General features: G+C 41.0%; 1 protein-coding gene across 1 annotated transcript; it reads left to right on the plus strand.

Moving 5' to 3' along the window:
- Positions 1–5,296: 5,296 nt before the first annotated feature.
- Positions 5,297–22,675, plus strand: LOC106600856 (deleted in malignant brain tumors 1 protein). Its single transcript, XM_014192576.2, has 8 exons — positions 5,297–5,675; positions 14,456–14,485; positions 14,859–15,179; positions 15,339–15,650; positions 15,942–16,238; positions 20,987–21,307; positions 21,506–21,643; positions 21,829–22,675. Exons 1-8 carry the CDS (start codon positions 5,645–5,647, stop codon positions 22,077–22,079), a joined length of 1,701 nt encoding a protein of 566 aa, XP_014048051.1. The 5' UTR covers positions 5,297–5,644; the 3' UTR covers positions 22,080–22,675.
- Positions 22,676–26,891: the final 4,216 nt, after the last annotated feature.

The following is a 26,891-nucleotide window of genomic DNA, read 5'->3' on the forward strand; positions in this document are numbered from 1 at the left end:
GGTCCAGAAAATAGAATATGCATATTATTAGTAGATTTGAATAGAAAAAGTTTCTAAAACTGTTTGAATGGTGTCTGTGACAACAACAAATTGAATCAGGAAGTGGGAGAATTTAGAAATGTAGTTTTTGTTTTGAATCCCTTGAAAAACTACAGTGGCATAGGATTTACGTTACACCTCCTAACTCTTCCATTGGCTGTCAACAATCTTTATGAACTGGTTTCAACCGTCAGCTGTTACCGGGCAGATAATTTTGGCTCAGTCAATCATTGGCCAGTCTGAGGAGAGGTGTCTTATGATGCGCGTGTATGTGACATCATCGTTTTTATATTTTTCTTCTGGGATGAATAGCTATTGCCCGGTTGTAAAAGTATCGCAATTTTACGTTAAAAAATACCCTAAAGGATTGATTGTAAACATCGTTTGATGTGTTTCTACAAACGGTAATGGAACTTTGAACATTTCGTCTATGGATTTGCGTCCACGCCACATGGCATTGTAAAGTGTTCTGGATGGGTCAACAAAACGGACGTATTTGGACATAAATGATGGACTTTGCAGAACAAATGAACATTTCTTGTGGAAGTGGGTGCCCATCCGAGTGCATTCCGCCGAAGATCAGCAAAGGTAAGTAAATATTTCGAACATATTGTTAGAGATTTGTCGACGCCGTGGTTGTAGGCTAACTGTATAGCTTAGCATTGAAGGCTAAGTTCTGTACTCAGAATATTGAACAATGTGCTTTTTCCGTAACGTTATTTTGAAATCTGACAAAGTGGTTGCATAAAGGAGTAGATTATCTCTAATTCTTTAAATAATTGTTATACTTTTTTCAACGTTTATGAGATCTTCTGTAAATTAAATGTGCCTATTCACCGGGGGTTATGGGGAGAAAACATTTTCTGAACGTCACGCGCCAATGTAAAAATTGGGTTTTTGGATATAAATATAAACTTGATCGAACAAAAAATGCATGTATTGTTTAACATGATGTCCTAGGAGTGTCATCTGATTAAGATTGTCAAAGGTTAGGGATTCATTTTAGCTGTATATCTGGTTTTGTGATGCTATCGTGCTTGGAAAATAGCTTTTTTTTTTTTTTTGCTGAGGTGCTATGCTAAAATAATCAAATGTTTTTCTTTCACCGTAAAGCCTTTTTGAAATCTGACAATGTGATTGGATTAATGAGTAGAGTATCTTTAAAATGCCGTATAATACTTGAATTTTAATTTTGAGATTATTTTGTTTTGAATATCGCGCCGTGCTATCTCACTGGTTGTTGTCCAACGGATTGTATCCTCAAGAGGTTTTAATCTGAGATGTTCTGTTTACTCTCCTCAGTGATGACTCTCTGTTCTTCCTCTCTCCCCCTCAAGACATTGGACAGGAATTCAGGCTCGGTGCCCGTCAGACCTGGGGTAAAGGGGTCGACAAGACGCACGTCTTTCTGCAGGGAACTAGACAGACAGACTGCTGGACACTGGACATTGCGCACGAGTCATCCCTAAATGTTGTCAGGGACAGCAAATGGGGGTGATCGGAGGGGGGGCCTGCCTCTCCTTCTCCTTTACAACTTTGAGAGACACATTTTTTCTTACAGAAGATATATGGAAAAAGTAAGGATTGCAATTTGAATTGTCCAGGTGGATTCATGCATAAAATAAGAGTTGCTATCTTTTTCTCTGTATTTTTCTCACTGTTCTAAGAACTTAGATGTTATTTGTGATTCCCCCCCACCTCCCCAGACCTAGTGTTTTGTTCTCTTCGTTTCACCCAGGAATATCAGCACACTAAGTAGTCACAGTGGAAATGTGTGTTTTTTTCTATCAAATCAAAAGATAAGTAGAACAAAAATGATGACACGATTTCAGATGCAATTCACTTTATGCACCAGACCTCTTGCACTGTCACGTTCACAAGTTGGATCAAATTGATACACAAAACACAAATTGGACCAGGTTGGGTTGGCATCTCTCTGTTTCGTTCCATTTACAGCATTTCGTTTTTTCATGGGAGAAAAAGAAAAGGAAACGTGGTGGTTTTATGATCTAGAGTCAAGTTGTTGTGGAGTTATAAAGATGACCTGTAAGAAAATAGCAGCCATGAAATAATGTACATAAGATGTATTCTTTGTTTTAAAGTACATGGAGTCTAGCCAATTTTCACTTTGTCAAAGCCTTTTATGCAGAGAGCAGCAGTAAATTAACAATGACCAATAAGTCTGTGTTCCCCTTCTCCCCCCTTTCCCCAAGGTGGTCCCTCTCTCATTCCACGTCTGGATAATGTATGTATTACCCCCCAACAGCACTGCCTCTGTACTGTAGCACATTGTCAATATCTATGTGCTCCCATTACCCCCCACCCTCAGTCACAAACTGTACCACGTTACCAGTATGCTCACATTGTAGCACATTGTCAGTAGGATGTATCTATCTATGTCCATGTAAACTCTGTGACACGATATCAGTACGCTCACAACACCACTGCCTCTGTATGTATACATGTTCCCCATTTCTCTACTCCCCCCACAACACAACAGCACTGCCACTGTATGATTGCATGTTCCCCATCTCTCTACTTCCCCCACAACACAACACAACAGCACTGCCACTGTATGTGTTCCATTCAGAGAGTGAATGGGCAGGACAAATGATTTAAGTGTCTTTGAATGGGTTATGGTAGAAGGTGCCAGGCGTGTGTCAAGAACTGCGATGCTGCTGGGTTTTTCACACTCAACAGTTTCCCCTGTGTATCAAGAATGGTCCACCGCCCGAAGGACATCTAGCCAACCTGACACAACTGTTGGGAGCATTCATGGGGGGTGGAACACAATATTAGGAAGGTGTCCTTTACGTTTTGCACGCTCAGTGTGTATCTGCAGTACCAGTCAAAAGTTTAAACACCTACTCATTCCAGGGTTTTTCTCTTTATTTTTAATATTTTCTTCATTGTAGATTAATAGTGAAGACATCAAAATTATGAAATAACACATATGGAATCATGTACTAACCAAAAAAACTGTTAAACAAATCAAAATATATTTTATATTTGAGATTCTTCAAAGTATCCACCGTTTGCTTTAAAAATAGCTTTGCACATTTCTGTCATTCTCTCAACCAGCTTCACGAGGTAGTCACCTAGAATGCATTTCAATTAACAGATATGCCTTGTTGAAAGTTAATTTGTGGTATTTCTTTCCTTCTTAATCCGTTTGAGCCAATCAGTTGTGTTGTGACAAGGTAGGGGTGGTATACAAAAGATAGCCCTATTTGGTAAAAGTCCATATTATGGCAAGAACAGCTCAATTAAGTAAAGAGAAATGACAGTCCATCATTAAGACATGAAGGTGAGTCAATGCGGAACATTTCAAGAACCTTTAAAGTTTCTTCAAGTGCGGTCGCAAAAACCATAAAGCACTATGATGAAACTGGCTCTCATGAGGACCGCCACAAGAAAGGAAGACCCAGAGTTACCTCTGCTGCAGAGGATAAGGTCGTTTGAGTTAACTACACCTCAGATCATATCTGAAATAAATCCTTCACAGGGTTCATGTAACAGACACATCTCTAAATCAACTGTTCAGAAGAGATTGGGTGAATCAGGTCTCCATGGTCAAATTGCTGCAAAGAAACCACTACGGAAGGACATCAATAATAATAAGAGACTTGCTTGGGCCAAGAAATATGAGCAATTGACATTAGACTGGTGGAAATCTGTTCTTTGGTCTCATGAGTCCAAATGTAAGATTTTTTGGTTCCAACTGCCGTGTGAGACGCAGAGTAGGTGCGTGGATTATCTCTGCAGGAGAGGTTCCCACCGTGAAGCATGGATGAGGAGGTGTGATGGTGTGGGAGTGCTTTGCTAATGACACTGTCAGTGATTCATTTAGAATTCAAGGCACACTTAACCAGCATGGCTACCACAGAATTCTGCAGTGATACACCATCCCATCTGGTTTGCGCTTAGTGGGACTATCATTTGTTTTCAACTGGACAATGACCCAACATACCTCCAGGCTGTGTAAGGGCTATTTTACCAAGAAGGAGAGTAATGGAGTGCTGCATCAGATGACCTGGCCTCCACAATCCCCCGACCTCAACCCAATTGAGATGGTTTGGGACGAGTTGGACCTCAGAGTGAAGGAAAAGCAGCCAACAAGTGCTCACCATATGTGGGAACTCCTTCAAGACTGTTGGAAAGGCATTCCAGGTGAAGCTTGTTGAGAGAATGCCAAGAGTGTGCAAAGCTGTCATCAAGGCAAAGGGTGGCTACTTTGAAGAATCTAAAATCTAAAATATATTTTGATTTCCATGTGTTCCATATGTGTTATTTTATAGTTTTGATGTCTTCACTATTATTCTACTATGTAGAAAATAGTACAAATAAAGAAAATCCCTTGAATGAGTAGGTGTGTCCAAACTTTTGACTGGTACTGTATATATATATATATATATATATATATATATATATATATATATATATATATATATATATATATATATAAAAATAATTGTATGTATAGCTCCATCATTGTGTTTTATGGGTCTGATATTCTTGGTTTAAAAAATAAATGAAATGGGGTTTGTGGTGTTGAGCTCAGTGTTGTGTGCCAGCGCAGTTTTGTGAACCGGACCAGAGATTAACCACATAAGCAGTTTGTGGGCTGGGATTTCCTGTTTCATGACAGTGTACTGCTTTTCTCTCTTATGTTAATGCTAATACCAGAAAGTGTGTAGAAGATCACACCTTGATCTTGTAATGCAATCGGACGCACAACCAGCATTTGGGGATAAAATACATAAACAACTGTTTTGATTATGCAAGATCATTGTGTGATCTTCGACATACTTTCCGGCATTAGCATTAACACACATTGTGTGTTTTTAAATGTTGTTTCTTAACTCCGGGGGGGCTCCACCATTTTTTTAAAACCTTTATTTAACTAGTCAAGTCAGTTAAGAACAAATTCTTATTTACAATGATGGCCAAAGAACAGCCTTGTTCAGGGCCAGAATGACAGGTTTTTAACTTGTCAGCTCAGCGATTCAATCTAGTAACCTTTAGGTTACTGGCCCAACGCTCTAACCACTAGGCTACCTGTCCACTTTCAGAGCAGCATTTTAGTGGACCTGGGACTATGGTAGATCACGTTACAAGAACAAACACAAGATTCAGAGAACATTTAAGGGTTATACTACAATTTTTGTTTGGGGGGGGTGACTTACTTTTTAGGTTCTGTGCATTTCTTATTGGCCCCTCAGTTTATTTTTGTGTTTTATGGGTTTCATACTATTTGATTAAAAAATGAAACAAATGGTGTTTGTGGTGTTGAGCTCAGTTTAGTGGAATCGGTGGCCAAACAAGAGACTAAACACAGTAGTGGGCCAGGATTTCCTGTTTTGTGACTGTGTGACTCTGAAAGTGTGTAGAAGATCACACATTGATCTTTTTTACATTGATGTAGCATTGCCAGACCATGGTAATTTAACTCTCAATTTTGGTTCAGCAGAATTTTGGTTGTATTGTTAGTTGAGTCCATTGTATTGTAACTTGAAAATAGTTACATCTGGGGTAAAAATTGCAATTTACTGCCAAGTGTTGGTGAGAATCATACCTGATATTGGAGGACATTACAAGGATCAAGATGGTGACAATTCTACTCTTTATGGCATTAGGTGAGTCTTTGTGTATTACAATAACTAAGTTGTCATAAAGGAAAGTCTTTCAAGTGCCTTACATGAATAAGAATAGAATCTATATATAGATTGGTATCTGTTGTCTCTGTGACCTCTGCGTTATCCAAGTACAGTATTATATTGTTTCTTTCAAGCTTAGCATTGTTTCAATAGGCTTTGATTTATGTAATGGATATACTAATGTCTGCAATTGAATTTTAATGTGCTAATTTGTGGATTTTGATCACCATGAATATTGCTCATGAGCGACTTGGTAGACAGTCACAAAATCAAACTGACCTGTAACAAAGGAGTAATTTCCAGTTCTCATGTCAAAATCAAATCAAATTTGTCTGCTTTCTTGGCTCACACAACTGTGACTTCAAAGTTAAAAATATATGTGCTTTGCGGAACTATACTGGAAAAGTTGAGCAATTTTGCAATTATTAACTTTGATAGAAAATGTAGCAAAATAGGATCTTGAAACTGCGGAGAGGATAACACCGGTCCATCTATGCAAAAATTACACTGATTAATTCTCTAGTGATATCGTAGTTTACATATTTATTCATGGTCTAGAATCCTCTTTCAAGTCACACGAGAAAATGTTTTTTTTTAAATGGCAAAACAAAGTTAAAAGGGTTGGGGTCAATTTCAATTCTTGAATTCACTCATGAAGTGGAGAATTTACATTGTTGATATTTTGAAATTAATTCAATCTTAAAGTTTTGGAATTGAAGTGTTTGGACTGTTTTGAATTGGAATTCAATTAGAAATACATTTTTGTACATTTCCCAGTTAATTGAATGAATGGGAAAGTTTTCAGACCCCTTCCCCTTTTCCACCTTTTGTTACATTACAGGCTTATTCTAAAATGTATTAAATAAAACATTTTCCTCATCAATCTACACAAAATACACTATATTGAAAAAGCGAAAACAGGTTTTTAGAATTTCTGAAAATTTATAAAAAGTAAAAAACATACCTTATTTACATAAGTATTCAGAACCTTTGCTATAAGACTCTAAATTGAGCTCAGGTGCATCCTGTTTCCATTGATCATCCTTGAGATGTATCTAGAACTTGATTTGAGTCCACTTGTGGGAAAGTCAATTGATTGGACATGATTTGGAAAGGCACACCCCTGTCTATATAAGGTCCCACAGTTGACAGTGCATGTCAGAGCAAACACCAAACCATGAGGTAGAAGGAATTGTCCGTACAGCTCCTAGTCATGATTGTGTCGAGGCACAGATCTGGGGAAGGGTACCAAAACATTTCTGCAGCATTGAAGGTCCACAAGAACACAGGGACTCCATAATTCTTAAATGGAAACTCTTCAAAAATACAGGATTGGGGAACAACCCCTCCAAGAACACAACACAGGAAACAATCACCGACAAGACAAACAGGAAATGCAGAGGGTTAAATAATAAACATAATTAGGGAAATCAAAAACAGGTGTACACAATAAAGACAAAACCAAACGAAACTAGCAAGCCGGTGACTTCGACCGCCGAACGCCGCCCGAACAAGGAGAGGGGCCGACTTCGGCGGGAGTCGTGACACAATCTCAAACCAAGAACCCAATGCTAACTCTCACAGAGCTCCAGAGTTCCTCTGTGGTGATGGGAGGACCTTCCAGAAGGACAACCATCTATGCAGCACTCCACCAATCAGGCCTTTATGGTAGAGTGGCCAGAAGGAAGCTACTCTTCAGTAAAAGGTACGTGACGGCCCGCTTGGAGTTTGCCAAAAGGCACCTAAGGGACTCCAAGACTATGAGAAACAAGATTCTCTGGTCTGATAAAACCAAGATTGAACTCTTTGGCCTGAATGCCTATCGTCACGTCTGGAGGAAACCTGGCACCCTCCCTACGGTGAAGCATGGTGATGGCAGCATCATGCTGTGGGGGATGTTTTTCAGCGGCAGGGACTGGGAGACTAGTCAGGATCAACGTAAAGATGAACGGAGCAAAGTACAGAGAGATCCTTGATTGAAAACCTTCTCCAGAGCACTCAGGACCTCAAACTGAGGTGAAGGTTCACCTTCCAACAGGACAATGACCCTAAGCACACAGCCAAGACAATGCAGGTGTGGCTTTGAGAGGAGTCTCTGAATGTTCTTGATTGGCCCAGCCAGAGCACGGACTTGAACCTGATCGAATATCTCTGGAGAAACCTGAAAATAGCTCGGCAGCGACACTCCCCAAACAACCTGGCAGAGATTGAGAGGATCTGCAGAGAAGAATGGGAGAAACTCCTCAAATACACGTGTACCAAGATTCTTGCGTCATACCCAAGAAGACTCGAGACTGTAATCGCTGCCAAAGGTGCTTCAACAAAGTAGTAAGTAAAGGGTCTGAATACTTATGTAAATGTGATATTTCCCATTTCACCAGTTCTTTCCATTAAAGGTGAAGGTCCAGGACCTGTGGTCGGCCTACTAAGGATAAAGGTTTTTCTCTCTCCTCGAGAAAGGTCCAGCTTGAGAGGTCCAGCAGGATAAGAGGCTAAGAACTAAGAGAGTGAGGGGGAGACAGGAAGCACCAGTGACTCTGTCAATAAAGAAGTGGTCAAATGATGCAGATGCTAAGTTACAGGACTGGTTTGCTAGCACAGACTAGAATATGGTCCGGGATTCTTCCGATGGCATTGAGGAGTACACCACATCAGTCACTGGCTTCATCAATAAGTACATTGATTCCGTCATCCCCACAGTGACTGTACGTACATAACCCAACCAGACGCCATGGATTCCAGGCAATATCTAAACTGAGCTAAAGGGTAGAGCTGCCGCTTTCAAGGACTCTAACTCGGAAGCTGATCAGAAATCCTGCTATGCCCTCCGACGAACCATCAAACAGGCAAAGCATCAATACAGCACTAAGATTGAATCATACTAGACCGGCTCAGATGCTCGTCGGATGTGGCAGGGCTTGCAAACTATTGCAGACTACAAAGGGAAGCACAGGCGAGAACTGCCCAGTGACACGAGCCTACCAGGTGAGCTAAATTACTTCTATGCTCGCTTCGAGGCAAGCAACACTGAAGCATGCATGAGAGCGTCAGCTGTTCCGGACGACTGTGTGATTGCACTCTCCGTAGCCGATGTGACTAAACCCTTTAAACAGGTCAACATTCATAAGGCCGAAGGGCCAGATGGATTACCAAGACGTGTACACCGAATATGCGCTGACCAACTGTCAATTGTCTTCACTGACTTTTTCAACCTGTCCCTGACCGAGTCTGTAATACCAACATGTTTCAAGAAGACCACCATAGTCCCTGTGCCCAAGAACACTACGGTAACCTTCCTAAATGACTACCGACCCTTAGCACTCACGTCTATAGCTCTGAAGGGCTTTGAAAGACTGGTCATGGCTCACATCATTCACACCCGTCAGAGGTGCGTGCTCAGTCCCCTCCTGTACTCCCTGTTCACTCAGGACTGTATGGCCAGACACGACTCCAACACCATCATTAAGTTTGCCGACAACATAACACTGGTAGGCCTGATCACCGACAACGATGAGACAGCCTATAGAGAGGAGGTCAGAGACCTGGCCGTGTGGTGCCAGGATAACAACCTCTCCCTCAACGTGATCAAGACAAATGAGATGATTGTGGAATACAGGGAAAGGAGGATCGAGTATGCCCATATTCTCATCGACGGGTCTGTAGTGGAGCAGGTTGAGAGCTTCAAGTTCATTGGTGTCCACATCACCAACAAACTATCATGGTCCAAACACACCAAGACAGTCGTGAAGAGGGCACGACAACGCCTATTCCCCCTCAGGAGACTGAAAAGATTTGGCATGGGTCCTCAGATCCTCAAAAAGTTCTACAGCTGCACCATCAAGAGCATCCTAACTGGTTGCATCACTGCCTGGTATGGCAACTGCTTGGCCTCCGATCGTAAGGCACTACAGAGGGTAGTGCGTACGGCCCAGTACATCACTGGGGCCAAGATTCCTGCTGTCCAGGACCTCTATACAAGGCGGTGTCAGAGGAAAGCCCTAAAAATGTTCAAAGACTCCAGCCAGGAAATAAAGGAAAGCCGCACACTCTAAGAGCTCAGATGCAAAAATGTAATAACCAACGTTTCGACAGCGAAGCTGTCTTCATCAGGGTATCATCACAAACACTGCGAGATGAGTCATTTATATAGTGTCAAGAGACACACAGGTGTTTGTAATCATGGCCAAGTATGGCCTAATATCATTGGTTAGCTCAAATATAAAAAAAAAAAATGGCATACAAAGAACATACAAAAAGACAAACAAATGGATAGCATACGATCATAGCATTTGTAGTCTAAAATGTATCTAACAATTACAATGGCAAAATCACAATTATCACAAGAATGGCTTCAGATCAAAGTCTATGTTGAGACTGAAGGGAGCAAGGGTCTTTAAATTAAAGATCCAGGCAGCCTCTCGTTTTAACAATAAATTATCAAGGTCACCCCCTCTCCTCGGGAGGGTGACATGTTCGATGCCAATATAACGCAGAGACGAAATCGGATGGTTTGCTTCCAAAAAGTGGGCCGCAACTGGGTAAGTTAAGTTTTTGCACCTAATGGTGCTACGGTGCTCTGAGATACGTACTTTTAATTCACGCTTTGTTTTACCCACACCCGCAAGCGGTACCGGAGCGACAAGCCTAGGTCCAAAAGGCTTCTTAACAGCTTCTACCCCCAAGCCGTAAGACTCCTGAACAGCTAATCAGATGGCTGCCCAGACTATTTGCATTACCCCCCCCCTCTTTTACGCTGCTGCTACTCTCTTTTTATTATCTATGCATAGTCATTTTAACTCTACCTACATGTACATATTACCTCAATTACCTCGACTAACCTGTATTGCCCGCACATTGACTCTGTACCGGTACCCCCTGTATATAGCCTCACTACTGTTATTTTACTGCTGTTCTTTAATTATTTGTGACTTTTATTTTCTATTTTTTACCTATCTATTTTTACTTAAAACTTCTTAGGGATCAAATCCCTTTAGCGGGATCAATTTGACAACATCCGGTGAAATGGCAGAGCCGTGTAATCCAGCCACCATGTCAGATTTCAAAAAGGCTTTACGGCGAAAGCAAACCATGCGATTATCTGAGGACAGCACCCCGCTTACAAATGCATGACAAACATATTTCAACCAGGGAGGTGCGACACGAAAGTCAGAAATAACTATATAATTCATGCCTTACCTTTGAAGATATTCTTCTGTTGGCACTCCAATATGTCCCAGAAACATCACAAATGGTCCTTTTGTTCGATAAACTCCTTTATATCCCCAAAATGTCAATTTATTTGGCGCGTTTGATTCAGAAAAACACCGGTTCCAACTCGCCCAACATGACTACAAATGATCTAATAAGTTACCTGTAACCTTGATCCAAACATTTCAAACAATTTTCCTAATCCATCCTTAGGTATCTTAAAACGTAAATTATCTATAAAATTTAAGACGGAATATACTGTGTTCAATAGCGGATAAAATCAACGTGGAGCGAGCTGCAGGTCGCGCGCCCCAAACAAAAGAGTCCACTTGGCTTGACTCTCATTCTGAATAGCTTCTTCATTTCTCAAAGGAAAAACATCCACCAATTTCTAAAGACTGTTGACATCTAGTGGAAGCCATAGGAACTGCAACCAGGTGCCTCATAAATCTAGTTTCCCATAGAAAAATAATTGAAAACACAGTAAACTCAACAACCAAAAAAAATACTGGATGGTTTGTCCTCTGGGTTTCGTCTGCCAAATAAGTTCTGTTATACTCACAGACATTATTTTAACAGCTTTATAAACTTTAGAGTGTTTTCTATCCAAATCTACCAATGATATGGATATCCTAGCTTCTGGGTCTGAGTCGCAGGCAGTTTACTTTGGGCATGCTTTTCATCCGGACGTGAAAATACCGCCCCCTAGCCCAAAGAGGTTTTAACACTTATTTTTCTTAAAACTGCATTGTTGGTTAAGGGCTTGTAAGTAAGCATTTCACTGTAAGGTCTACACCTGTTGTATTCTGCGTATGTGACAAATAAAATGTGATTTGATTTGAGAAAGCAGGGTATCACACCTAGGTGTGAAGGGCCACTTTTTTTTCACTTTGTCTTGGAGAGAGAGAAAAGGGTAACCAGTGAAGAATAAACACCATTGTAATTACAACCCATATTTATGTTTATTTATTTTCCCTTTTGTACTTTAACAAGTTAAACATCGTAAAAACACTTTATATATACATAATATGACATTTGAAATGTCTTTGTTCTTTTGGAACTTTTGTGAGTGAAATGTTTACAGTACCGTTCATTTTTTATTGTTTATTTAACTTTTGTTTATTATCTATTTCACTTGCTTAAATTCACTTATTAAAGAGACAATTAAGAGAGTAAAATCTCAGTAGCTGTAACATAAACTATATGTTAAACACAGTGTTGGGGAGTAGTTCCACTTCATTTAATTCAACTAGTAATTGAACAACAGTGAGGGAAAAAAGTATTTGATCCCCTGCTGATTTTGTACGTTTGCACACTGACAAAGAAATGATCAGTCTGTAATTTTAATGGTAGGTTTATTTGAACAGTGAGAGACAGAATAACAACCAAAAAATCCAGAAAAACGCATGTCAAAAATGTTATAAATTGATTTGCATTGTAATGAGGGAAATAAGTATTTGACCCCTCTGCAAAACATGACTTAGTACTTGGTGGCAAAACCCTTGTTGGCAATCACAGAGGTCAGACGTTTCTTGTAGTTGGCCACCAGGTTTGCACACATCTCAGGAGGGATTTTGTCCCACTCCTCTTTGCAGATCTTCTCCAAGTCATTAAGGTTTCGAGGCTGACGTTTGGCCACTCAAACCTTCAGCTCCCTCCACAGATTTTCTATGGGATTAAGGTCTGGAGACTGGCTAGGCCACTCCAGGACCTTAATGTGCTTCTTCTTGAGCCACTCCTTTGTTGCCTTGGCCGTGTGTTTTGGGTCATTGTCATGCTGGAATACCCATCCACGACCCATTTTCAATGCCCTGGCTGAGGGAAGGAGGTTCTCACCCAAGATTTTGACGGTACATGGCCCCGTCCATCGTCCCTTTGATGCGGTGAAGTTGTCCTGTCCCCTTAGCAGAAAAACACCCCCAAAGCATAATGTTTCCACCTCCACGTTTGACAGTGGAGATGGTGTTCTTGGGGTCATAGGCAGCATTCCTCCTCCTCCAAACACGGCGAGTTGAGTTGATGCCAAAGAGCTCCATTTTGGTCTCATCTGACCACAACAATTTCACCCAGTTGTCCTCTGAATCATTCAGATGTTCATTGACAAACTTCAGACGGGCATGTATATGTGCTTTCTTGAGCAGGGGGACCTTGCGGGTGCTGCAGGATTTCAGTCCTTCACGGCGTAGTGTGTTACCAATTGTTTTCTTGATGACTATGGTCCCAGCTGCCTTGAGATCATTGACAAGATCCTCCCGTGTAGTTCTGGGCTGATTCCTCACCGTTCTCATGATCACTGCAACTCCACGAGGTGAGATCTTGCATGGAGCCCCAGGCCGAGGGAGATTGACAGTTCTTTTGTGTTTCTTCCATTTGCGAATAATCGCACCAACTGTTGTCACCTTCTCACCAAGCTGCTTGGCGATGGTCTTGTAGCCCATTCCAGCCTTGTGTAGGTCTACAATCTTGTCCCTGACATCCTTGGAGAGCTCTTTGATCTTGGCCATGGTGGAGAGTTTGGAATCTGATTGATTGATTGCTTCTGTGGACAGATGTCTCTTATACAGGTAACAACCTGAGATTAGGAGCACTCCCTTTAAGAGTGTGCTCCTAATCTCAGCTCGTTACCTGTATAAAGATACCTGGGAGCCAGAAATCTTTCTGTTTGAGAGGGGGTCAAATACTTATTTCCCTCATTAAAATGCAAATCAATTTATAACATTTTTGACATGCGTTTTCTAGATTTTTTTGTTGTTATTCTGTCTCTCACTGTTCAAATAAACCTACCATTAAAATGAAAGACTGATAATTTCTTTGTCAGTGGGCAAATGTACAAAATCAGCAGGGGATCAAATACTTTTTTCCCTCAGTCTCACTGTACAGTGTAGCTGACCTTTTTACTCTAGTGTGAAGTAACTGGTAGCAAGGTAAACTATATTTTCAGAGTAGCCTCCTCAACACTGCTGACATTTTATATCACGAAATAACATAAGTCAACATCAAGTGGAGAAACTATTTCACAAAATAAAGTGTTGAGAGTCATTAATAGCAGAAAGCAGAAAGCAGGACTAGCTGATTTTTAAACAAAGGAATTGGGCCATTTTGTGTGAAACTGATACATTCTTTTATCTGTATACTAAACAGAAGTCTGTGAGAGTCTGGGAACTGTCAACCACAACAAGTTCACTACTTTACATGAGACACAGGGCAGTTTCAGGGAAGTTTCATAAAGGAAATCCTTAAGCTCGATATATACCTAACTATCTGGCTTTACAGATGGTGTAAATACCACAACAGCATATGCAAATAATGTTTGCTTGCCCGGTTTATGTTTAAAATTGTTTATAAATATGTAAATAACTATCTATATACAGCTTACTAACATTTACAAATGTAGCAATAACAATTCAGAAATGGTGAGCAAAGTTACATATAAAAAATGTAGGATTTTTAAAATGTACATTATTATAAGTTGTTATCCATTTACAAATGGCAACCTCAGTAAATAAGTGTTTAATTGTAATGTTTTGGTTGTATGTGTTTCTCCCCAACAGCTCATCAAATGGTCAAATCTTCATTGGCTGGTAAGTGTTCCTGTGGGGCGGCAGGTAGCTTAGTGGTTAAAGCGTTGGGCCAGTAACCGAAAGGTTGCTAGATCGAATCCCTGAGCGAACAAGGTAAAAATATGTCGTTCTGCTCCTGAACAAGGCAGTTAACCCACTTTTCCTAGGCTGTCATTGTAAATTAGAATTTGTTCTTACCTGAATTGCCTAGTTAAATAAAATATGTGAACACAAGTCTCAAAGGATTTAAAATCCTGTTAAAGTCCAAAAAGGTTCATTAACATCTTTGAAACAACTTTTAATAGAACAGCTTTGACAACTGGCAGTGTTAAATTGCGTATTTGCTTATTAATCATGAATAATTTTTCCTATCATCTCTTTTCCTCTTTGTGAGCTGGTGAAGAGATCAGGCTTGTCAATGGCACTAGTCGCTGCTCTGGGACAGTGGAGATTCTTTACGAGGGCCAGTGGGGAAGAGTGTGTGGCCAGAAGTGGGACGTCGACGATGCCAATGTAGTGTGTGGCCAGCTGGGCTGTGGGAGGGCTGTGAGTGTCCAAGGTAGTGTCCACTTAGGTCAGGGTAGTGGTGGCAGGCCCACTTGGCTGGATGATGTTGGGTGTATTGGCAGTGAGAGCTCCCTCACAGAATGCTCACATGGAGGATTGAAACACCATGACTGTTTACAGTCTCAAGATGCCAGAGTTGTCTGCTCAGGTAAGAAAAGTCCCTCTGTGTTGCTATTGTGGTTAATGTAGTCAAAATACCTTGATTATACTTGTGTCAACTTGGCATTGATTTAGTTGAATATGTAACTGAAATGCATTTATTTTCTCCCACATTGTCAAATGTTTTTAATTTTTCTTTAATTCCTAGTTAAACCTAATATCAGACTGGTCAATGGGAGTGACCTCTGCTCTGGGAGGGTGGAGGTCTATCAAATTGGTCACTGGCGAACCGTGTGTAATGACATGTGGGATTTGAATGTCTCTGCTGTGGCGTGCAGACAGCTTGGCTGTGGGAGAGCTGTTAGTGCCCCAGAGAGGGCTTACTTTGGTCAGGGCAGTGGGCCCATCTGGCAGGATGATGTTGGCTGCTCTGGCAGTGAGTGCTCCATCACACAGTGCCCACACACAGGAGGAACACATAACTGTAATCATGGTAACGACGCAGGTGTTATTTGTTCAGGTAAGGGAGTCTCTTTTCCTTGTCTAGACTTGAGTTTTGGTTTGAATGGTTTGAATTGTGCAAAAATGTCTCATCAGAGAGCAAATTCTAAAAAGCATATTACTGCATTATTATGGCCTGCTCTGCCACCTAGTGGAGACTTGACTGTTGCACAAATAATCTTAACCCAGGCCAGACTTGGTGCTATGTGACCAGATTGGGGCAGCCTAGATCAGAGCAGGTGTGTAATACAGTATGAAGACCAGTTGTGATTACTGTTGCCTAACTAAACTACATGTCTTTGACCAACAGGTGTTGTCTTGCAGAAGCCTTCACTCTCCTCAAACCAATCACATTCTGCCTTCTTAGATGGAGAGGAGGTCCAACTCACCTGCACTCTTCCATCCCGTATCCTCTGTAATGCTGTGGAGTTCATCTTCTATCTGAATGGAGACTCTGTCATGAATGTGACCGTTGGATCCTCACAGCCAAGGGCTACTTTAACAAATTTTAAGATGGATGCTTCACACCAGGGCAGTTACCGCTGTCTCTACAGAACCCTCTCCAACAGCCAAGCCATCAGCTCCCCTTACAGCAACGTTACTAAAGGTGAGGTAGTAGTTGGGAAACAAGAGTTGCTTAATCTACAGTGAGCTCCAAAAGTATTGGGACAGTGACAAATATGTTGTTTTGGCTCTGTACTCCAGCACTTTATATTTGAAATGATACAATGACTGAGGTTAAAGTGCAGACTGTCAGCTTTAATTTGAGGGTATGTTTATTAATATCAGGGAACCGTTTAGAAATTACTGTCACGATCGTCGTTGGAAGCATACTCGGACCAAAGCGCAGCATGATTAAAGTTCCACATATTTATTTAAGCGAAACTTCCAAACAAAAAGAAACAAACAATCAACGAACCGTGACATCAGCGGTGCCACATGCACTAACTCAAAACAAGATCCCACAAAACACAGTGGGGAAATGGCTGCCTAAATATGATCCCCAATCAGAGACATCGAAAAACAGCTGTCTCTGATTGGGAACCATACCAAGCACACCAACATAGACATAGCCATAAACCTAGAACACCCCCTAGTCACGCCCTGACCTACTATACCATAGAGAACCAAGGGCTCTCTATGGTCAGGGTGTGACAATTACAGCACTTTTTGTATCTAGTCCACCCATTTTACGGGACCAAAAGTATTGTGACAAATTCACTTATACAGTAAGTGTATTAAAGTAATCAAAAGTTGAGTATTTGGTCCCATATTCCTAGCATGGAATGACTACATCACGCTTGTGACTCTACAACCTTGTTGGATGCATTTGCTGTTTGTTTTGGTTGTGTTTCAGATTATTTTGTAGGGTATGATACTTGTGTCTAACTTTCTCACTCATCATTATTCACAATTCATTCAAGACTATCCGTAAACATGGTAGAACATTAATGCAGAAGTGTTTAGAAACATATTATTTTCTTATTTAAAATATAGGTAAATCCAAAATGACACAATACACTTACCATTCATTTCTATTGGGCTTATTATTGTGGCCCTGGTGGCACGAAAATCAAAGGTCTGACTGCATGGAGATGCTTGGGATATGGTCACTACAGGGGACCATGTTGTGGGTGTTTCAGGGGAAGGGGGTATATCTGACCTCCATCATCTAGGATGTGACAATGGTTAATCAGATCTCCCCGTTTCTGCCCATTTGTTTTGCGCAGTCTTGCAGGCCTTCTCATACAGCTGCAACTGTATATGCATTTGCAAATCAAGACTTTTCTTGAGTTGGGCTCTGGGACGGTGCAACTGCTGAGAATCTGAGTCTATGGTTGTTGTGGGGGAAAGGGGTTGAGTGTGTGAGTGTGTATCCCACAACTGTTGCGAGGGAGTTAAAGATGTTAGAGACAATACAGGATGATTCACAATAATTGTTTGCTAATATAATAATTGCTTGCCATACTGTAATTTTGGTAATGGTGACTGGTGAGAGGTAAAAATCCTTTGCATAAATTGCCTACATTACTACAAATATTAATAGCTAATTATGGAAAATAAGAAACAGGATTTTAAAATAGATATATAGATTTTTTGATGGCTATATATAATACAAATCGAGGTGAGGGCGATGGAAATGCATTTGGCGGTTGATCTGCTTCTCTTCTGTGGGTGGCACTGTGCTCTTTTCGAAGGATGGGTCCCGGTCTCTCCGGGGCTATTGGGATCCGGGGGGTGGTCTGCCGGGCATCGGGATGACAACCCAACTCTGGATGAGGAGAGGGGTTCTAGCGGGTGGAATAGTGGGGACCAATTGGATGTTTACTTAGTAGCAATTCAAATATCGTGGTACAGCTATATAGACACTCATTCATCATGTTACTTTTTAATGGTATGTTTACGAACATATATTTTGATAAATAGAATTGAAATTTGTGTCTCATTATGGTAAGTGGTGAAATAAGTATAGCCAGTTATAATTGTAATGGCTTAGCAGGTAATAAAAAAAGACGATCAGTATTTACCTGGCTAAAAGAGAAGAAATATAATATCTATTGTTTACAGGAAACTCATTCAACAATTTTAGATGAAGTTTTGTGGAAAAAGGACTGGGGGGCAAAATATATTTCTCCCATAGGCAAAGAAATTCAAAAGGGGTGATGATATTAATTAACAGTTATTTTGATCCAAATGTGCAAATTGTCCAAACAGATCATTAAGGTAGATGGATTATTTTAAATGTTATTGGACAGTAAACAGATTTGGCTTATTAACCTATATGGTCCAAATAATGATGATCCAAGCTTCATTGAAAGTATATATAAGAATTGATCAACTCTATAAGCAACACTAGACTCTATTGTTATGGTGGTGTAACGGCTGTCGTTGAAATGAGACCAAGGTGCAGCGGAGGATGTGTTCATCTTGAAAGGTTTTAATGACCGAATGAACACTATACAAAAAAGAAACCAAAAGAACGACCAGCAACAGTTCTGTCAGGAACAAACTCTAAACAGAAAACATTCACCCACAAACCCCAAAGGAAAAACAGGCTGCCTATGTATGACTCCCAATCAGCAACAACGATCTACACCTGTTCCTGATTGAGAGCCATACACGGCCGAAACAAAGAAAACCACCAACATAGAAAAAGAAACCTAGAACGCCCACCCATGTCACACCCTGGCCTAACCAAAAATAGAGAACAAAAAACCCTCTCTATGGCCAGGGCATTACATGGGGGGGATTTTAATACGGCTTTAAATACCTCTATGGACCGTAAAGGAAATCACCCTACAAACTATCACCCTCAGGCACTTAACGAAATCATGATTGTCATGTTGGAATTAGTGGATATATGGAGGCTTAAATACCCTGACCTAGTGAGATATACATGGCGGAGGCTTAATTAAGCTAGTCGTCTTGATTACTTTCTTATGTCATTCTCTCTGGCACCAAAAGTTTAAAAAAAAGTGTTGATAGGGGACAGAATGCGGTCGGATCATCACATAGTTGGCATATATATTACTCTTACAGAATTTTCACGTGGGCGAGGATATTGGAAATTGAACCAAAGCCTACTGGATGATAACTTGTTTAGAACTAGGACAGAAGAATTTATAACTTACTTTTTCCGACATAACATAGGTACAGCAGATCCCCTTATTGTATGGGACACTTTTAAATGTGCCTTTAGGGGACATGCAATTCAGTACTCATCTATAAAACAAAAGCAATTTAGATCTAACAGTACAGTTAGATGGCAATAAAAACTGTACGATAGAGGCACAGAATAAGTTAGAGGAAAAAGAATTGGAGGAACTTATTCAAGAAAGATCCAGTGTAATATATTATAAAAATAAAGCAAACTGGATGGAATAGGGGGAAAAATGTACCTAATTCTTTTTCAATCTTCAACATAGAAATGCTACCAATTTTTTTTTTTATTGAAACTTGTTACAAATGAAGGAGTCACGCATGATTCACCGAATGATATTTTGAAAGAGGAAGTAAAGTACTTTAAGAATATGTTTTCGTTTCAGTCTCCACTAACCAAAGCTAATTGTATGGATTTTGTTCCTATTAATAATGTAAAATTAACATTTGTACAGAAAGACTCATGTGAAAGCCAAATTACAGAGGAGGAACTTCTTGATGCAGTTAAAGCCTTTAAGGCAAGGAAAACTCCAAACTTTTTTGATATACTCAGAGGACCATTATTAGCATGTTATAACCAGTCCTATATAAACGGTAGATTATCGAACACGCAACAAGAAGGTCTTGCTTCATTATTACTGAAACAGGATCCAAGTGGTGTGTGTGTGTGTGTATCTATCGATCTATCGATCTATCGATATATCGATAGATAGATCGATAGATAGATAGATCCAGACCATTTTAAAAATTGGAGGCCTCTTACACCACAGTGTTGTGCTCCAAAAATTCTAGCTAAATGCTTGGTGCATAGAATTAAAAAGTTATTGTCAGATATTATTCATCCTAATCAGACAGGTTTTTTTCATGGACGATACATTGGAGATAATGTAAGACAAGCACTGGAAACAATAGAATACTATGAAATATCGGGGAAACAAGGCATGGTTTTCATAGCTGATTTTGAAAAGGCTTTTGATAAAGTACGACTGGATTGTATATATAAATGCCTAGAATATTTCAATTTTGGAGAATTGCTTATAAAATGGGTTAAAGTTATGTATACTATCCCTAGGTGTAAAATAGTAAATAATGGCTACATCTCAGAAAGTTTGAAACTGTCAAGAGGAGTAAAACAAGGTTGTCCACTATCAACATGTATTTATTATTGCCATTGAAATGTTAGCTGTTAAAATTGGATCCAACAATAATATTAATGGATTAGAAATCCGTGGCTTAAAAACAAAGGTGTCATTGTACGCTGATGATTCATGTTTTCTTTTAAAACCACAATTAGAATCCCTCCACAGCCTCAAAGGGGATCTAGATACTTTTGCTATCCTCTCTGGATTAAAACCAAATTTTGCTAAGTATTATCAAATATAATATTACGTATTGGATCACAAAAAAACTGCAACTTTTGTATTACCTTGTAGTTTACCAATAAAATGGTCTGACGGGGATGTGGACATACTCTGTATACAATCCCGAAAGAAAAAAATGATCTCACTCCAATACATTTTTATGGAAAGTTAGCAAAAATAGATAAGATCTTGCTACTATGGAAAGGAAAATACCTGTTTATTTGTGGAAAACTCGAGAGACTGATTACCTTGTCCATCACACACATATTTCTCAGTCACAAGGTGTGAATATGGAATCACATGACTTTCAAATTGCTGTTTACTTTCTTCCCAGTGGTCCTGCTACAGCCCAACATCTCTCTCAGTTCTCCAAATGGAGGGATGTTTTGGGAACCTCAGGGGCCAGTGGTGATCAGGGGCCACTGCTTCTCCATCACCTGCTCCATTCAGCCACAGTATCCTGGAGGCCTCTTCTATCTGGACTTCTCTGGGTCCAACAGGACTGAAACTAAGCCAGCAGTCAACCACTCTGCCTCGTTCCACTTCCCTGTTGCAGAGAATACAGACCAGGGGAAATACAGCTGCAGCTATGTAGTCAACGTCTCCACCCGGTCATTCAGGTCGGCTAATAGGGAACTAGCTGTCACCATTAGAGGTAAAGTATTGGTGCATAAAGTAAGGGTGCATGCTTTAAAAAAACGTATTTAAAATTGTGAGAGAAGAATCATAGTATTGTAAGATGATTCATAATCCTTCATGTCACTTTTTTGTGTTTGTTTTTATATCCTATGAATTTGCCGTTACAAGTCTCGATATGTAGGTCTAAATCTTGAAATACCTACATTTTCTTCAGCATTCTTGGTCCCCATCATTGTCTCTGGAGGGACTGGTGGGGTAGCACTGCTGTTTCTACTTCTTCTAGTCATCTGTCTAGTCAGCTGGAGGACAAGGATGAACAGAAAGCCATCTACAGAGACTGACCAGGGAGAATGTAAGTGATATGACTATACTGTAAACTCAAAGGCTGAATATGAACTTGATTTACGCCTTGAGCCTGACAAGTTAAGCAGCATCTCAAATTTGGCCCAAAGACTTTTGAAATCATTTTCTTTGTAAGGCTTTTTTCCCCTTGAGTTTGCTGTAACGAATATTCATGAGCGAACTGTTATGCAACAGGTATTGACAACAGAGGGGAGGACAACGAAGAGGACTATGTGAATGTTGAAAACGTCTGTTACCAGAGAGGTCTGGAGGGAGTGAAGGGTGTAAAGAAGAATGAGAAGGAAAAAGGGCACAGCTATGGAAAATCAGAGGATGTCTATGTCAACGGGGAGGGAAACACTCAAAGAAATGGTGTTTGTGGGGGGTCTCATGAGAAAATGAACAGTGAAGATGATGAAGATGATTATGTTAATGTCTCTGCTTAGGACAATGCTGTAGGCGTGTTAGTTGGGTATAGCTTAAGGCCAAAAATGTAAAAGTAGGCTACAAAAAAAGTTGACTAAAATCATTCAAATCCGCCATTAAAATGCAACAGCTGTTTAGTGTATCTATTGGCTGGCTTTAGGACTGTGCAGCAATTAGCTCGGAGGGAAGCTGCCAACATGTGTGCCTTTCTCTCAGCGTTGAGCAGAGACAGTACCCAACAGCTTGCTTGAGGTCAGCTATTTAGGCAGTTCGCCGATTGCTTTGAATTTGATGTCGGCATTTGAACTCGGCCTTGTAAGTCTCACAGCCAGTTTTATGCACCGGCTACTTATACATTGGTGTCGGCATAGGCAGTGCATCCAATAGGCTAGGGGAAGATAAGCTTCCCCTAATGTAAATAGAATGACATTTCCAAAATTAGCTATTTAATTAATTGTGCCTTAAACAGAAATAAATAACATCATTACAAATACTACACCAGAGAATATGATTTGTGTCACGTTCGCTATCTTCAAACTCCCGATCACAAATAAACCAAGGCGCAGCGTGCATGGAATTCCACATCTTTTAATGAAAATGAAACTCACCAAAACAAGAAAACAGGAGACACCGCATAACACGGTGCCTGACTGGTCACACGCTCCCCACGGTAAGCACAGGGAGTTGGCTCAGGTCTCAACCCTGACGCCGCCAATCTCCCCGTGTGCCCCCCCCCCCCCCATTTTGGGGGGGGAGCTGCCTCTCGGGCTTCCGTCGTTGCCATGACTCCCGATCTCGTCGCTGTTCCTCCCTCACTGCTTCCACCTGTTCCCATGGGAGGCGATCCCTTCCGGCCTGGATCTCTTCCCACGTCCAGGATCCTTTGCCATCCAGGATGTCCTCCCATGTCCAACTCGTCTTCCCCGTAGGCGCACGCTGCTTGGTCTTTTTGTGGTGGGATCTTCTGTCACATTCGCTATCTTCAAACTCCCGATCATAAATACACCAAGGCGCAGTGTGCATGGAATTCCACATCTTTTAATGAAAATGAAACTCACCAAAAGAACAAAACAGGAGAAAAATGAAACGTGACGTTCTGGGGCTGCTCACAGGCAACTACACAAAAACAAGATCCCACAATCACAGGTGGAAAAAGGGCTGCCTAAGTATGATTCCCAATCAGAGACAACGATAGACAACTGCCTCTGATTAGGAACCATACTCGGCCAAAAACAAAGAAATAAACAACATAGAATGCCCACCCCACATCACACCCTGACCTAACCAAATAGAGAAATAAAACTTCTCTCTAAGGTCAGGGCGTGACAATTTGACCATAGAGAATCATAAGCTTCTTTTAAAAATGAGCTGTTTGTTTTAAATGAGTAATTTGGGCAGCAGGTGGCAAATAGCCTACAAAATAGTTGATTGTTGAGTTGCAGCAGTCAGTGAAAGCAGTTTAGTAGGCTTAGGCCGATCTCAATATTTTAAAATACAATCATGGGAAAAACATAGTTTAGAAAGCAAATGGCTATTGCTGAAAAGAGAAGACAAAGGAAAAACTCTAATTTGTCTTCTCAACTCCCATTTGAGTAAACAGTAGCCTCTTATTGGCACCAGAGGAGAGCATCAACCATATCCCCAGCACCATATTCACTGTCTTTATCATTGGATCCCCAAACATTTGTTCTTAGTTCTACATTTTTTGAACGGGGCATGCTAAATTTAGATGGTGAGGAAAGCACTTTTAAAGATAACCAGGCATCCTCTATGAGGTCAATATCCTTCCAGGATACCCGGGCTAGGTTGATTAGAAAGGCCTGCTCACAGAAGTGTTTTAGGGAGCGTTTGACAGTGATGAGGGGTGGTCGTTTGACCGCGGACCTATAGCGGATGCAGGCAATGAGGCAGTGATCGCTGAGATTCTGATTGAAAACAGCAGAGGTGTATTTGGAGGGCAAGTTGGTCAGGATAATATCTATGAGGGTGCCCATGTTTACGGATTTAGGGTTGTACCTGGTGGGTTCCTTGATAATTTATGTGAGATTGAGGGCATCTAGCTTAGATTGTAGGACTGCCGGGGTGTTAAGCATATCCCAGTTTAGGTCACCTCTGCCAATATCCAGCAACTTCGCACATTCACTAAAGAGGAGTGGGACAAAATTCCACGGGCCACAATTAACAGCCTGATCAACTCTACACGAAGGAGATGTGTCGCGCTGCATGAGGCAAGTGGTGGTCACACCAGATACCGACTGGTTTTCTGATCCACGCCCTTTCCTTTTATTAGGTATCTGTGACCAACATATGCCAACATATGCATATTTATATTCCCAGTCATGTGAAATCCATGGATTAGGGCCTAATGAATGTATTTCAATTGACTGATTTCCTTATATAATCTGCAACTCAATAAAATAGTTGAAATTGTTGCATGTTGCTTTTATATTTTCGTTCAGTGTAAATGAACACTTACCTGCCAATGAATACAAAAGTATTTGATAAGCTGTTGGGGCAGGAACTGGAACACGCTGCCATACATGTAGATCCAGGGCATCCCAAACATGCTCAATGGGTGACATGTCTGGTGAGTATGCAGGCCACGGAAGAACTGTGAAATGTTCAGCTTCCAGGAATTGTGTACAGAGCCTTGCGACATGGGGCCGTGCATTATCATGCTGAAAGATGAGTTGATGGCGGCGGATGAATGGCACGACAATGGCCTGAGGATCTTGTCACGGTATCTCTGCTCATTCAAATTGCCATCGATAAAATGCTATTGTGTTTGTTGTCCGTAGCTTATGGCTGCCCATACTATAACCACACCGCCACCATGGGACACTCTGTTCACAATATTGACATCAGCAAACCGCTCGCCCACACACGACGCCGTAAACGCTGACTGTAATCTTCCTGGTACAGTTGAAACCGGGATTCATCCATGAAGAGCACACTTCTCCTGTGTGCCAGTGGCCATGGAAGGTGAGCATTTGCCCACTGAAGGTGGTTACGACGCCGAACTGCAGTCAGGTCAAGACCCTGGTGAGGACGACGAGCACTCAGATAAGCTGCCTTGTGACGGTTTCTGACAGTTTGTGCAGAAATTCTTTGGTTGTGCAAATCCAGTTTCATCAGCTGTCTGATTTGCTGGTCTCAGATGATCCCGCTGGTGAAGAAGCCGGATGTGGAGGTTCTGGGCTGGTGTGCTTACATGTGGTCAGCGGTTGTGAGGCCGGTTGGCCGTATTACAAAATTCTATAAACATGAAGTTGGAGACGGCTTATGGCAGTGAAATTAACATTTAAATCTCTGGCAACAGCTCTGGTGGACATTCCAGCAGTCAGCATTCCAATTGCATGCTCCCTCAAAACTTGGGGCATCTGTGGCATTGTGCTGTGTGACAAAATTGCACATTATAGAGTGGCCTTTTGTCTCCAGCATAAGGTACACCTGTGTAGTGATAATGCTGTTTAATCAGCTTCTTGATATTGTTGGAATCGGATAAACTTTGAACATTCAGATATAAAAAAAATGATAGAGAAGAAGCCTTGAATAGAAAGAGTGAAAGAGACTGGGTTTCATGTCAGAAGTTAATGGTTCTCTGTAGGAAGAACGATAGCTTTGGAATGTGTTGGGTGGAAGGGAGGAGAACAACGGGTTGAGATAGGGGAGACAGTTGGACATCTGTGGACTAGGGGAAGTAGGGGTTGAGGTCAGGAGGTGAGGTCAGTTCCCCTTAAGGGAGTAATCAGGGTTTAGTATCTGGTTACTTTCTTCCTGTTCAACCATAAGATGTAAGGATTGGAGAGAAGGAGGATTGTCTTAAGTGGGATGTATATAACTGTGATAGGGAAAAATGTTTTGCTGTCTGAATACACCTGTGTCAACCCTTTGAGAACAATTAAACTTGGTTAAGCTTCTCTAATGACCATTAGTTATTTACGCTGAAAAATAAGAACCTAATAGTTGGTGTTGTCGGCAGGATTCACCATGATTTTTAATCTAACCAAAGAGTCCAGATTGGTGGAACAGGAGCAGGCACAGCAAATAAGGTAGGAAAGTTCCTACACCTGTTACCACTCATTTTGACATCGTGGGGTAATGAGAATCGTAGGCTGAATAATTATAGGATACGGACCTCGAGAGACTGAGTTAATTTGGCAGGCCCAATGTGTAATGACCGGTCGTAGTTTTGTGGTATATGCTAGTACCATAAAGTAAAGAGTAAGTCCCGAGCAGGATAGATCCTGTGGAGGGTAAGCCTCATAGCGAGTAAGTCCTGAGCAGAATAGATCTGTGCAAGGTAAGTCTCATAAGTCCCGAGCAGGATAGTTACTTTCCTGTGGAGGGTAAACATTTTCAAGAGTAGGTCCCGAGCAGAATAGATCTGTGGAGGGTAAATCTTGTAAAATTTTGAGAGTGAGTCCTGAGCAGAATAGATCTGTGGTCGTTAAATCTCAGGGAGTCCTGAACAGAGTAGTCCTGCATTAGTCTCAGCTACAGGGGCCGGGAAGCGAGATGTGTGAGTGTGTATGAATGTTTGGACGATACTAGTAAGTATTCAGCAGAGAGAGAGTGTCCAAATTATTAAAAAGGCTAGTCTGTTATTATTTAACACCGTTGGGGGGTGACGCCGGGACAATAAAACAAAAAATGGTTTCTAAAGGCCAGGATACTCCCGGGGAGGGAGGAGTAGAAAAGGAAAATGTTACCATAGCCTTAGAGTATGATCAAAACCAAGAACCAAATAAATGGTGGGGAAAATTTGCGAAATTGGACAAAATTGGTACACATTTTCCGGTAGATGGAAAGTTTAAAAATAGTCAAGAATG

This window comes from Salmo salar, chromosome ssa03, assembly GCF_905237065.1.
Source record: "Salmo salar chromosome ssa03, Ssal_v3.1, whole genome shotgun sequence".
Classification (NCBI taxonomy): Eukaryota; Metazoa; Chordata; class Actinopteri; order Salmoniformes; family Salmonidae; genus Salmo; species Salmo salar.

Excerpts from the sequence above, each read along its gene's own strand:
- LOC106600856 (XM_014192576.2), top strand. The coding sequence starts at position 5,645 with ATGGTGACAATTCTACTCTTTATGGCATTAG. Across the intron at positions 15,180-15,338 it reads TGCCAGAGTTGTCTGCTCAG|TTAAACCTAATATCAGACTG; the intron begins GTAAGAAAAGTC and ends TTTAATTCCTAG. Across the intron at positions 21,308-21,505 it reads ACTAGCTGTCACCATTAGAG|CATTCTTGGTCCCCATCATT; the intron begins GTAAAGTATTGG and ends CATTTTCTTCAG.